Raw genomic sequence first — 13862 nt, 5'->3', positions numbered from 1 at the left:
CCTAGCAGATACGTTTCCGCAATTTATCAATACCATCAAATTGGAGAGAGACTCACCAACCCAAATATATGAAATACAATAATTTTAAGATAGCAAACTTTTTTAGCCATTTCGAGGACAAACCACACACACACACCCTTTAAAATATATATGAAATAAAGCAATTTTGACATTGTAAACTGCTTCAGCCATTTCCGGGACTGGCTCCATACCCCCCCCCTCCTCTCTTGAAAATATAGTAATAAAATAATTTTGAGATCGTAAGTGCTTTAGTCATTTTCGGAACCTAGTCTTCATCCCTGTTCCACTCTTTAAATATGAAATAAAGTGATTTTGAGATCGTAAACTGCTTCAGCCATTTCCAGGACTGACTCTGTATTCTCTTTGCCACTTTTAAAAATATGTATGAAATAAAGTAATTTTGACATCATAAACTGCTTCAGCCATTTCTGGAACTGACTTTATACACTCCCACCTCTCCTCTCTTGAAAATATAGTAACAAAGTAATTTTGAGATCATAGGTGCTTCAGCCATTTCCGGAACCTACTCCACATCTCTCTTCTACTCTTAAAAATATATATGAAATAAAGTGATTTTGAGGTTGTAAACTGCTTCAGCCATTTCCAGGACTGATTCCATATTCTCTTTGCCACTCTTAAAATATAAATGAAGTTTTGTAATTGTGTGACGTAATCCCTCATATGGGAGCTTTAGACCCCCCCCCCCGGAGGCCGAGGAGGGCCAAATAGCTATGCTAAGATAGCTTTTGACCGATCCCGGGTAATGGCAGGTGCCTCGGGAATTTAGGGTGGATAAATATAGATATATTTTAATTCATTGTCAAAATAGATATATTTGCTTTTTGGTTGGAAAAACCTGAGATATTTTGTTATTTGGAAAAACTCAACAACAGGAAATGTGATGATATTGGAAGAACATATTGTACTGGCTGAGTGATGGGTTATGACCTCAAGGTTATGGGATTTTGATGTTGAGTTTAATCTCAAATTGCGGTTGAACGGACACACCCGCAGTTGGGGTTTAGCATAATTTGATTAGCTGGGGAGACTTCCACCCCATCCACATCGGGTCAATATGCTCGAAAATTAATCAGATTGCTTGTTGATTTTGGGGAGAACAGATTGTATAGAAACCGCCGTTCCTTGGAGACGGGACTCCTCTACCTCCTCATCCCCACCCGGCTGGCACTGTCTGTGAAGAGATTTGAGACTTTTAAAAAACTTACTAAGAACTGAATGATATTTGTAAAAACATTTGTATATAAGTTTGTGAAATTAATTCTGTAGACTAGAGTGTCACGAGTTTGTTTTTCTTCCTGCCTGCAGCTTCGACATTTGCTTTCAGCAGACAGGATTCACTGTAACAACCCTGAGAGAAGGACTAGACGATATGAGCCGAGATTTCCAGATAAACAGGGGTCCTAGCCAGCTTCATCAAAAAAGGTGTTACAATTGTAAACTGCTTCAGCCATTTCTGGGACGGAATTCATATTTCACCCTTCTATCTTAAAAATATATATGAAATAAAATTTTGAGGTCGTAAACTGCTTCAGCCATTTCCCATGGTCTGCTAGTAGATTTGTAAAGACGTGAGAAAATGTTTCGACCGATAGAACCAACTTTAAAAAGAGGCGAAAAGAGCAATGGATTTAATGTACAAACTCTAAAAATATATTTCATGACAAACAAAAGACCAAGAAGTTTCAGAATCGATCTTTTTCATCATCATCCCCCACCCGTCATCGGCAATTCTGGCAGCAAACCTTCTCGCCAACTTAGCTGCCTCAACTGGACATCTTCCAAATTACCCTTGATGTGCTGGGCATTCTTAGAACCCTTCCCTGGCATCCAAGACCCACCACCACCACCACCACCACCACCTCATTATCTTTGTTTTTCACACCAGCTACCCTAGCTGCCCTGCTCATCCAGGCCCCACCCGAACCCAACAACCCAAGTCACCCTGTTTATCTTGTTCCCAATTCAAGCCAAATCTAAATCAAATAAAAACATTTCATGCCAACATTTTTAAGACAAAAATACATAAGTACGAGGTGTCTTCAATAAGTTTCCAGACTTTTTTTTGTACAGGTATTTAAAATTATCGTAGGCTTTTAAAAAATTAGTATGTTATTGCTATACATCTTATGAGATGACTGACCAATTTTTATGACATCAGATTGAAATGAACAGCTACAGCAGGGATTGGAATACACCCTACTAAAGCCTGATTGTCACAGCTAATGAATTTCCAAAATGCAATCTGGACGTGAGGACACTTTAGAAGAACGATATGCAATAAAATTCTGTTTTGAACTGGAAAAAAAATGTCACATACACTTATGGAATGCTTCAGACTGCTTTTGGACCATCTTGCATGAACTGAGCATTCATTTTTGAGTGGTATAAGAGATTCAAGGAAAGCAGAAAGTCTGTGATGGATGATGAGAGGTGTGGGAGGAGTAATGAAGTCCAAACACCAGAGCTGATTGGTCAAATAAAATATTTCATGGATAAGGACCGTCAGGTGTCGATAGAGATAATAAGTGCACAATTTGATGTCAGTGTGGGAACTACATACAGAATTATTTGCAAGGAACTGAAGATGCAGATAATTTGTGCAAAGTTTGTTTCAAGGGTGCTCCATCCTTCTCACAGACAATTTGACCAAGATGGGCATCAAGATGTTACAATGGAATATAGGGAGGGTGAGGAACTGTCACCCTACCTATATTCCAGACCTTGCTCTTTGTGACTTTTGATTATTCCCTAAACTCAAGGAAAACCTTAGAGGCTGTCGTTTTGAGACAATTGAGGGATGAACGAGGCTGTGATGAAGGTCATTGAAATGCTCACACGTAAGGACTTCCATGGGGCCTTCCATAAGTTGTTGGAACAGTACAAGTGCATTGCAGCCGAAGGAGATTACTTCGAAGTTGGCTAGAGTTTCATGTGTGTACCATCAATAAAAGTGCCCATGCAAAAAAGGTCTGGAAACTTATTGAAGTCAACTTGCAGTTCGGCTCTTTTTTACTTTAAGGTGGCAATTAATCAAAGGAAATAAACAGGAGGTGTCAGTGGTTTGATAGTTGACAACATGGTCATCTTCAAGTCTAATGTAAACAAGTTCTTGATGAGCCGTTCCCCTGAAGTAATCCAGTTTACCAAATGACTATGATATTGTCCCTTTGACTGCTGTACACTCTTTAACCCTTATCCTCGAGTGGTCTCTGGGCTTTGATAGTGGTGATTCCATTGTAAAAAAAAAAGAATTAAAAAGCTGTTGTTTTTTAATAAAAAAAATGAAAAAAGAAGTTATTAACATCAGTTAAAAAAAAAATTGTTACCACTAATTGTTGAAAAAAAATTGTTACCACTAATTGTTGAAAAAAAAAATGTTACCACTAATTGTTAAAAAAAAAATTGTTACCACTAATTGTTGAAAAAAAATTGTTACCACTAATTGTTGAAAAAAAATTGTCACCACTAATTGTTGAAAAAAAATGTTACCACTAATTGTTAAAAAAAATTGTTACCACTAATTGTTAAAAAAAATTGTTACCACTAATTGTTAAAAAAAATTGTTACCACTAATTGTTGAAAAAAAAATTGTTACCACTAATTGTTAAAAAAAAATGTTACCACTAATTGTTAAAAAAAAAATTGTTACCACTAATTGTTAAAAAAAAAATTGTTACCACTAATTGTTGAAAAGAAATCTAAAAATAAGTTAAAATAAAAAATATAAACGTAAAAAAATATGGAAAATAATGTTGCAAAAAGTTATCTCCCTTGAGTTGCCACCTTAAACTAAAAAAAAGGGGGGTGCCAAACGTTTCACACTTACTTTTGATATTTTTCTCAACGTCTGATCCAAAAAGGGCCAAATTGGTATCTTTCCAGTTGTACTTTTTAGCTTTGCGCCACCCTAAAAGAAAGAAAAAAAAATTAGAATGGCACACTTAGAGTGTATATCTCCTCCACCGATAATTAACAATGAAATTAAAAAAAAAAAAAGATTTAATAAGAATGGTCAAAATCTTTCCTATAATATGCCCTTGCTACAGACAGGCAAAACGAGAAAAGAGAAGAGAGAGAATGGCTAGTTGGGGTTCCCTCTCTCTCCCCCTCCCTTCCTCTTTCCTGTTAACGATGTCATACTTTTCTCAGGCGAATTAGTTTCTTCTTTCTTATTTTGTGATATTTAGGGCTATGACAACAGCATATTCTTTTCCTTGTTTTGATTCTCAGGTATATATCCATTGATATCTTATATGTTTTTATGTAGAGTGATATGGTTCTCGATTGATTAATTGTGTCTAACTGTGTAAAAACAATGAAAAGAATATGCTGTTGTCATAGCACTAGTGATTATGTTGTCCGCAAACTCCTCTACGCTGATGATGCTGCTCTTTGCACATCTTCCACTGTCCACTGAGGACCTTCAACGACTTCTAATGTAGACATTTCGGACTAACAATCAGTCTTAAGAAAACCGTCATCCTATCCCAATCACCAGAGAGTTGTCATAGCACTAGTGATTATGTTGTCCGCAAACTCCTCTACGCTGATAATGCTGCTCTTTGCACATCTTCCACTGTCCACTGAGGACCTTCAACGACTTCTCATGTAGACATTTCGGACTAACAATCAGTCTTAAGAAAACCGTCATCCTATCCCAATCATCAGAGAATGTTAATTTAACACTAGATAATACAACCCTGGAGAATGTGGATGAATTCAAATACCTTGGTGCGACCATGGCCAAAAACATTACTTTTGACCCCAAACTTAGTACACAACTTGGCCTAGCCTCTACCACATTTCAGAGGCTCATGCAGCATGTTTGAAAAAACAAGCATCTGACCATCAAGACGAGAGTCCGTGTGTACAAAGCATGTGTGTTGAGTGTCCTTCTCTATGGTGCTGAGATATGGTATGCATATCGTTCTCAAGAGTGTAGTGTTAGTGCTTTCCATACAAGATGTTCTCGATCAATCATTGGCATGTCATGGGAGGACAGAATGACAAATGAAGAGCTCCCCAGACGGACATTTTCGGGTGCACATTCTTCGAGACTTGAGTTTATGAGACTTCAATGGGCAGGCCATGTAAACTGAATGCCATGTGAATGCCTACCTCACAATGTATTACATGGTGTTTTGAAAGAGGGTACTTGGTCTGTTTGTCGTCCACATCTCAGATTCAAGGATGTGTTAACGCGAGATCTCAGGGATTTCGGTGTGGAATGTGAGCAATGGACAGCAGTATGTGCGAGCCTTTTCAAGTCTCACACAAACACACATTCACATTTCAACACAAACATACGCGCCCACGTCCACACACGTACATATATTCACGTTCGCGTACATAGACTCACATTCACGTGTATATACACACGCTAACGCACACATATGTACTCACACACGTACACACGAACGCATACATGGACGACGTCACTTCCGCTTTCAAAGGAAATATACACATGTGCAAAAGACACTCCGGAAACGAGTATAAAAGGAAGAGCAATAAGCGGCTTCTTCTTTTAGGACCAGCTCTCGACCAGAGACCAGGTTGCGTCAACACCCCTGTGACTATGTATGGGGCACAAGCTAAAGACCGTATGTACACAGTCTCACTCTTTCTCTCTCTATCTACTACTGGTCCCTGAGAACACCTTCGCGTAGCTGACTGCTAACTGACGTCAACTCTCATATCCTCTTCTTTGTCTACACGCTGGACTATCATTCTCATTTTCACTACAACACTCATTTCTCTTCCCACGCGCGAACAGACGATAGTGACCCGAACTTGAGATGACCACACATTTCCTATTCTTTCTACAACACCAGTCCCGCAACGAACATTGGTTACATACGCGCGGACATGAACACATGTTATAACTAAAACGTTCATTCTTTCAACAGTAAATAAACGACGTTTATCTTATCCATCAATTGAGTCTTTGTTTCCTTCAATTCCATTCGTTTCATTATTTTCTTGTAGCGAGCTAGGGTATTATATCCTGGTCCGCAACAAGTGTCCCGGGATCAGGTTGCTTGGCGAGCCAAAATCTACGCTGGGAAAGAGAGAGATGACACGGAAAACCTCAAAAAACTTAAATATGTTACCATAGTTTTGCCCTCTATAGCATCGTTGGTCACGACAGAGGCTTGCAAAAGAGAGAGAGAGATTATGTTATTCACTGTACAGAGTCTACACTTAGTGTCTTCCTGGGTTTTGTCTATTTGAGATTTGATGGAATGGCACACTTAGAGCGCATACTGTGAAGAAAATTCACATAGGTAATAGAGCCTAAAGGGCACGGAATTCACAACGCTAAAATACTTTAAATGGATTTCTCAATTCTAGCGGTGCTTGCATCAGCACTGATCTTTTGCATGTCGATTGAGCTGATAGAAATCTTTTCAAATAATGCATCCTCCTTGATCGAGGCAAATGCTGATGCAATTCACTATCTATATAAGAGCCAGGTACGTCCAAGGATGGAATACTGTTGCCACATCTGGGCAGGAGCTGCTAGAAAGGACTTGTCCTGCCTTGATAGAGTTCAAAATAGACTTCGTAGCCTCGTAGGAGATGTCCTTTTCTCCTCCTTGCAACCTCTATCTCACAGAAGAGATGTTGCGAGTTTGTCTCTGATGTATCGTTATTTTCATGGAAAGTGTTCGACTGAGCTTCAATCTATGGTCCCCCCCTCGCCAAACTTTCACAAGAAACACTCGTCTAGCTGTAAACACTATCAATAATTCCCCCCACTCTTTATCTGTGCCTAAACCTAAACGTAGATTCCATGAACAAAGCTTCTTTCTTAGAATTGCACTCCTGTGGAATTGTCTTCCGTTTTCCTGCTTTCCGGCTGACTACAATATGGTTGTGTTCAAGTCTAAAGTAAATAAGTTCTTGATGAGCCGTTCCATATAAGTTATCAAATTTACCAAATTTTCATTACTAATGATTACTATATTGACCAATTTCTACTGTACACTCTTTAACCCTTATCCTTGAGTGGCCTCCGGGCCTTGATAATGTGGTGATGCCTTTGTAAAAAAAAAAAAAAATTAAATAATTTAGCGTAAATAGAAAGTCCAATATAATTCATGTCCGGAATTGTGCCAAATCAGTAATTTCTTATATAAGTTCCCGGCTAGGAATTAATCCAAACTCCCCACAATGAGGATTCAGTCAAAGAAAGCTTGTGTTCCCGATAATACCCTCGGTCGGATAAAAATTGAAGAGTTTCCCTCTCCCCAAATCGTGGATTGAGTTCGATGGAGAGAACAAGGAGGTTTAATAAATATTTTAATAATCATGTTTTTTGTAATACAAAATAACGGTGCTTGTTAAGAAATAGCCGACAAATCGATTATTTAAAAAATAGGTCGTTTTAAACAAAAACAACATTACGTACTTAATTGCCGTGTCGAAAATAGTAATATATCCAAAAATTACGAAAATTCATACACTAGAACAACGGTTGTTGTGTTTTTAGTAAAATAAAATCTTTTGCTATAAACAACAAATAATGTAGCCATGAACAAGTAATCTAAAATATTCGTTCCGAGTTGTCTCCCCTGTGTCTACTTTTTAAGGTCTATAGTGGAATTTTTACCTAGTTTTCCATAAAAATTACTTTTAACTATAAATAACTTTTTAATCGATGAATTTTCGTAATTTTGGGATATATTACTATTTTCGACCTGACAATTAAGTACCTATTTACTATGCCTCCCCACGGGACAGAGTTAGACACCAGGGTCGTTTTTTAACGTGGAGAAAAGGTACAAAAATAAAAATTGTCTCAGTCGTGAAGGATCTCTCCTCCACCGAAAGAGAACAAGAAACAGAAGTGCAGAATCCGAAGAACAGACACTACACCCTGATCTTGTCCCGAGGGCCAAGAAGAAGTAGGTAATGTCGTTTTTGCTTAAAACGGCATTTTTTAAAATATGTATCTGTCGACTCTACCTTAACAAGCACCAAAATAACCTTAAGTGTATGGTTTATTGGTTTCTATATTTTTTTATGATTATCTACCCAATTACATCTCTGTATGGACTCTGTATGGTTTGGTTGATTATTTTGTTTTACGGCATATCAACCCTTTTTGGATTGTTCAATTCCAAATCTATTCATTTCAAAAACAGTTTTTATGCTTCAAGTTCTTTATATCTTCAAATATTTATTTGTAGCGCTTGGTTTGAGTGTTTTACGGCATATCAACCCTTTTCAGGTTATTTAATGCTGAGTCCAGTTATTTTGGAAATAGTATTTATTATTATTTATTAAGTTATTTTGTAGAAGGTTTTTATTCTTCAAGCCTTTTGTATCTTCAATCGCTAGTTTGTAGTGTTTGACTGTATGGCAGGGCGCGGATAACTAGCTCGGACTCCCTCTCTTCTCTCCCTTCCTCTCTCCCGTTAACAATGCCATATTTTTTCAGGCGAATTGATTTCTTCTTTCTTTTGACTTATTTAAAATGTTTACCAACTTTACCAAGATGTTAACGTTTATTTATTTATATGAATAAATGCGAACCTTATAAATAGCATTATTTTTCTTGAGAGTCACCACTTATCAAGGTTGAAGGCCACTCGAGGATAAGGAATAATGAATATAAGGTGGTAGTGTAATAATCGTTAATGGTGTAAATTAGGTAGAATTTGATTATTTATGGCAACAGCTTAACAAGAACTTGTTTACATTGGATTTGAACGCTACCATGTTGTATTCATCCGGGAAGAAGACATGTGGAACTGTTTTCTTATTAAATAACAAAAAAAAAAGCAGTTCTGCAATAAGCGTCGAAAGTGAACCGGATGCTAACGTATCCAGCATAAGAGACAAAATGAAAAATCGTCTTTTGGAAAAAGAAAAATAAGATAATCACAAAAGAATTATCAACCAATGGCAGAGCTCCGCGCCTAAAATAAAGGCCTAAAATATCACAGTCAGTGGGAGCCGATGTGCCCCTATAAAACGAGGCATTTTTAGAGAAAAGAAAAAAAAAAGGAGAAAAACATAGGAGGCGAAGACGCCGTGCTGCTAGCTGTTGAGGAAAGAAGTCGCCGCTCTCAAGTTAAAAGCCAGGACACATATCACCGACAGTAGCACGACCGGCCACCCACTTACCACCCCCATCGTCCGAAAAGATAAGTACGCTCACGAAAATTCATTCTTTGTTAAATTATACAAGCCTACAAAAGTTCTTTCCTTATCAATGCATACACACCTACAAACATCCTACGAACACTTTACCTCTTCTAATTAAAACTGTCATTAATAAATGAAACCGGTTCTCAACCTTCAATATTCGTCTGTCCTTAATTGCATGGAATCAGATTCTACATACTTCAAACGTTGTCAATTAAATGTATTCTTTGTTGTGACCTCTATATGGCCTCATTTCCTTCACCCCTTCTCCATCTATAAACCAACCAAAAAAAACCTTCGGGGCCACATACCTCAATGTTCCAGAAAAATTGGTGCTCTTCATTTTCTTGCATTGTTTCCAGTTTGTGTTTGTGCGATCTTTCTGGATGTTTAAAGGTCCGATATTTGCATAGTTTTCAGTGTGCTTTCTTCCTTACGCAATTGTGCCTTTTTTTTTTGTTTGTTTTTGGTTTTCATATATTAGCTTAATTTGCTGCATTCAGTTATCATGTGAATCATTGTTTCGTCCCCTTGTCCACAGAGTTTACATTTTAGTGTTTTCCTGTGTATTTTCCATTTGAGCTTTGGTTTAGTTCATTTTTGTTAGAAAATATATATATATATACTAGTGTTGGGCTGATTGTTATAAGAGGACATTGTACTTATAAAAAGTGTTATGACATTCCATCTTACTTATAAAAATGAATAGAACATTAAACATATTCTATATAGAACGTTTTCAGAACAATCTGGAATAGAACATTAAAATGTTCTACTTTAAGAAAATTCCACACAGAAACTATATAAGGACGCTACATTAGAAGCCGCATCAGTTTGTTAACAAAGTTGTTAAATTGTTAAGTTGCTAACTCTGCTAAGAACTCCGGTAATGTTTCTAGGATGAAAATCCAGCCAAAACAAACTCTTTAAAAGCCAACCACCGCATCATTTGAAGAAACTGAAATTTCGGCAAATACAAAGATATCTATCTATTTTCTCACTGACCAAAGAATTATATTTTAATATTTTTAAGTTTAGATTTACACACACATAAAACATTTTATTTGAAGTTAGTAGTTATTATCTCCCTTCCACCATCAACGCTATAGATCTTATAATTTGCTTTTAAAGCTATTAGTAGCAGTAGTTCGAACACAGTGTATTTACTTATAAATATTTTGTATGTTTTGTTTTATGTTAAAATAAATGTTCTTTTATTTTAACTCTAAGTTTTATTAGTTTTTTTTTTTAATTTGTTGTGCGTTCATATCCTTAGATAGAAAAATGTAACACCCTTTATTTAGTCCATGGGGTAGATTGCTCTTGTTCCATTAGCCATGACTGGATAGAAGTAAAAGTGCATTCTTATACATAAATATTTTCTGAGTTTAACAAGATGCAAGTGAAGAAGGTCGGAGGTTAAATCGTCCAAAACATTGAGAATATCACCAAAGATGAGAATAGTAGTCTGAATAATAAAAATTATACAAACGAGTAGGACTTGTGGAAATGTTTTGATAAAGTTTATATTTTTCAGGATATCGCAAAATTTATTATTTGTTTTTATGTAAAAAAAAAACAACAAAAAAAAAACACAGCAAATAAGAGTTCATTAACGTTTCTATGAAAATAGTGTCCATTGTATTTTAAATATAAAACTAACACAAATAAGATAAATTAATAAGTACTAATAAATACTCAGAAAGTAATATTGTGCTACATAGTTCAATACAAAAAATAAAATCACATTGTAAGAAACAAGCTTTAATCTACTCTTTCAATCTAGCAACTCTTGGCATAAAGTGTTCATTTTTGTTTTTGCCCTATTTCTTTCGAATGTTCCCTTTTATGGAATGTTTTGCTGACTATCACGCTGCAGATCTTATAATTCGCTTTTAAAGCTATTAGTAGCAGTAGTTCGAACACAGTGTATTTACTTGTATTTTATTTTGTATGTTTTGTTTTATGTTAAAATAAATGTTCCTTTATTTTAACTCTGAGTTTTATTAGCTTTTTTTAATTTGTTGTGCGTTCATATCCTTAGATAGAAAAATGTAACACCCTTTATTTAGTCCATAGGGTAGCTTGCTCTTGTTCCATTAGCCATTTTAATTTGTTGTACGTTCATATCCTTCGATAGAATTCGATGACTCCGTTCAGTCTCGAAAGACAAAGGATACCCTCTGTAGGGGCAGCTGCACATGTAATTATGAGGCAAGGGTTGTGTAGTCCCCAACCACACCTCTCCTGAATCGGCACTGCTTGCGTCCAGTGGCAAGGAGAAGTCCAGGACAACTGGAAACAATGCCAAGATAAGCGGAGAGCACATGCAGTACCTGAAAGTTCAAAATGGTCACCCATTTGGCACTGGCCAGGCTCATCGTTGCTTAACTTCTGTGATCCGATAGGAATCAGCGTGTCAAACGTGATTATGCCGTAGATGGAAACGTTCAGTGATTTACCCTATTTGTGTCACTGAATGGACTCGTCCTGGTTCTATGATTAGAGTCGTGTGGTGGACTGGTGTAGGGTATAGAAGGAAATGCGTGTTCATCATCACGTCGGGTTCACCAATTTGTCGTGGACTGGTGGATATATTATACATATCCCTCAGTCGTACAAAATAGGAGAAATGATTTACATTGGGAAAGGAAAAATGAATTGCCTTGAGGAAGGAACGAACAACGCGTTTACTTGAATTAAACGAACTAGGATTTATTTCGTGAAGAAACAAGTAAAAGAAAAGGGTACAACACGTGTTCATGTCCGCGTTCGTCTCTCGCTGTTTACTGGTGAGAATGAGAAAGTCTATTGTTGTAGAGAGAGAAAGAAAGAAAGTCAATCCAGTTTGATGTGCGTCTTTCGCTGTCAGCTGGTGAGAAGGAAAGTCTATTGTAGTAGAGAGAGAGAGAGAGAGAGAGAGAGAGAGAGAGAGAGAGAGAGAGAGAATGAGAAAAAGTCAATCCAGGCCATGGAGATAGAAAATGTATAAAGTGTACGTACTGTCTGTTAGCTCATGCCCCATACATAGTAGCAAGGGGCGTGACGCGCGCGGGCACCCCGAAAGGGGGGCGAATGGTCCGACGACCGCTCAGCTCGAGAGCTAAGTCGAAAAAGGAGGAAGCAGCTTATTGCTCTTGCTTTTATATTTGTTTCCGGTGGTCTTTTGCGCATGTGTGGATTTCCTTTGAAATGGAAGTGACGTTGTCCATGTGTGCGTACATGTGTGTACGTTAGCGTGTGTGTGTGTATACACGTGAATGTGAGTGTATGTACGCGAACGTGAATATATGTATGTGTGTGGACGTGCGCGCGTATGTTTGTGTGCGCGTATGTATATGACAAGTAATATAGCTTGAGATGTGAACGCATGTTTTTGTGTGAGACTAGAAAAGGCTCGCGCAAGGTTAACCGCGACGGGATAAAAATGCTGAGTCGCTTGATTGTATCCTCAGTAATTACTGCCTTCCATAGTTGTTGTTGTTGTCTCCCTATGTTTTTGTGTGAGACTAGAAAAGGCTCGCGCAGTCGCTATAATCAATCAGAAGAAAAGTGAGGAGTGAGGAAGTAGTCTCTGTCAATCCATTACTTGTTTTTAAATATTTTATGTTTGTTTTATTTCTTTAAAGGCAAACACTTATTATGTTATCTTTCTTATTCTTTCCTTCCTTCTTTTCTTCCTCTTCTTCCTCGTTATTGATGTTTTCTTTTTCTTTTACCGTTCGCACGATTAACTGATATCGTGGGATTAAACGGGACGATAAAGAATATAAATGAAAGGAAATAAATATTTGCATAAAATACACGTTTTTTTTTTTTTGCTTTTTTTTTTTTTGCTTTTTTTGCTTTTTTTTTTGCTTTTTTTTTTTTTGCTTTTTTTGCTTTTTTTGCTTTTTTTTGCTTTTTTTTGCTTTTTTTTTGCTTTTTTTTTTGCTTTTTTTTGCTTTTTTTTCTTGGATTTCGATTTGTACTTGCACTAGTGATTCATAAAAAAATGTTTGAAGATTTCTTTTTATGTTTCTTCTTTTTTTTCTCTCCCTCTTTTTCTTCATTTTTTATTATTCTTTAACTTTTTCTTTTTCACTTTTTCATTTCTTCTTATTCTTCTTATTCTTTTTCTTCTTTTCTTATTCTTTTTCTTCTTTTATTTTTTTATTTTTATTTAGGAAATAAAAGCAGATGAAAAACTATAACAAATATAAAAATAGTATCTGAATTTTTGAGATGAGGATTGGTTATTCGTATTATTTGGATTCATCGGACTACTGTTTTCATCTTGAGTGTTACACCTGGAAGAAGGTCAAAGGTTACATCGACCGAAACGTTGTGAAAATAACACTCAAGATGAGAACAGTAGTCCGATGAATCCAAATGATACGAATAAAAAAATATTTGATTATTCCTTCTTTTTCTTCTTTTTCTTCTTCTTTATTTCTTTTTCTTTTCTTTTTATCTTTTTCTTCTTTTCTTTTTCTTTTCTTTTTATCTTTTTCTTCTTCATTTCTTTTTATCTTTTTCTTTCTCTTCTTTCTCTTTTTCCTGTTTTCTTCTTTTTTTTTTCGTTAGTTTCATGTTGAAAGTTGAACGTGACAAACGCACGGGACACAACTAGAATGATGAAAATCGATTGGCAAGACAAGATAACAGACACAAAGGTTTTAGCCCGG

The 13862-nt window shown here is 36.5% G+C and overlaps 1 protein-coding gene across 1 annotated transcript in view; it reads right to left on the bottom strand.

Moving 5' to 3' along the window:
- Positions 1-13862, bottom strand: part of LOC145265365 (gelsolin-like protein 2) — a 101480-nt gene that overhangs the window by 31939 nt on the left and 55679 nt on the right. The window contains exon 2 of the mRNA XM_080121150.1: positions 3869-3949. Coding sequence (XP_079977276.1) covers positions 3869-3949 — 81 coding nt within the window. The remainder of the gene's footprint in view (positions 1-3868; positions 3950-13862) is intronic.

Source organism: Euprymna scolopes, chromosome 40 (genome assembly GCF_053919585.1).
Source record: "Euprymna scolopes isolate OS-2025 chromosome 40, ASM5391958v1, whole genome shotgun sequence".
NCBI classification, from domain to species: domain Eukaryota; kingdom Metazoa; phylum Mollusca; class Cephalopoda; order Sepiida; family Sepiolidae; genus Euprymna; species Euprymna scolopes.
This window is presented reverse-complemented; position numbering and strand designations above follow the sequence as displayed.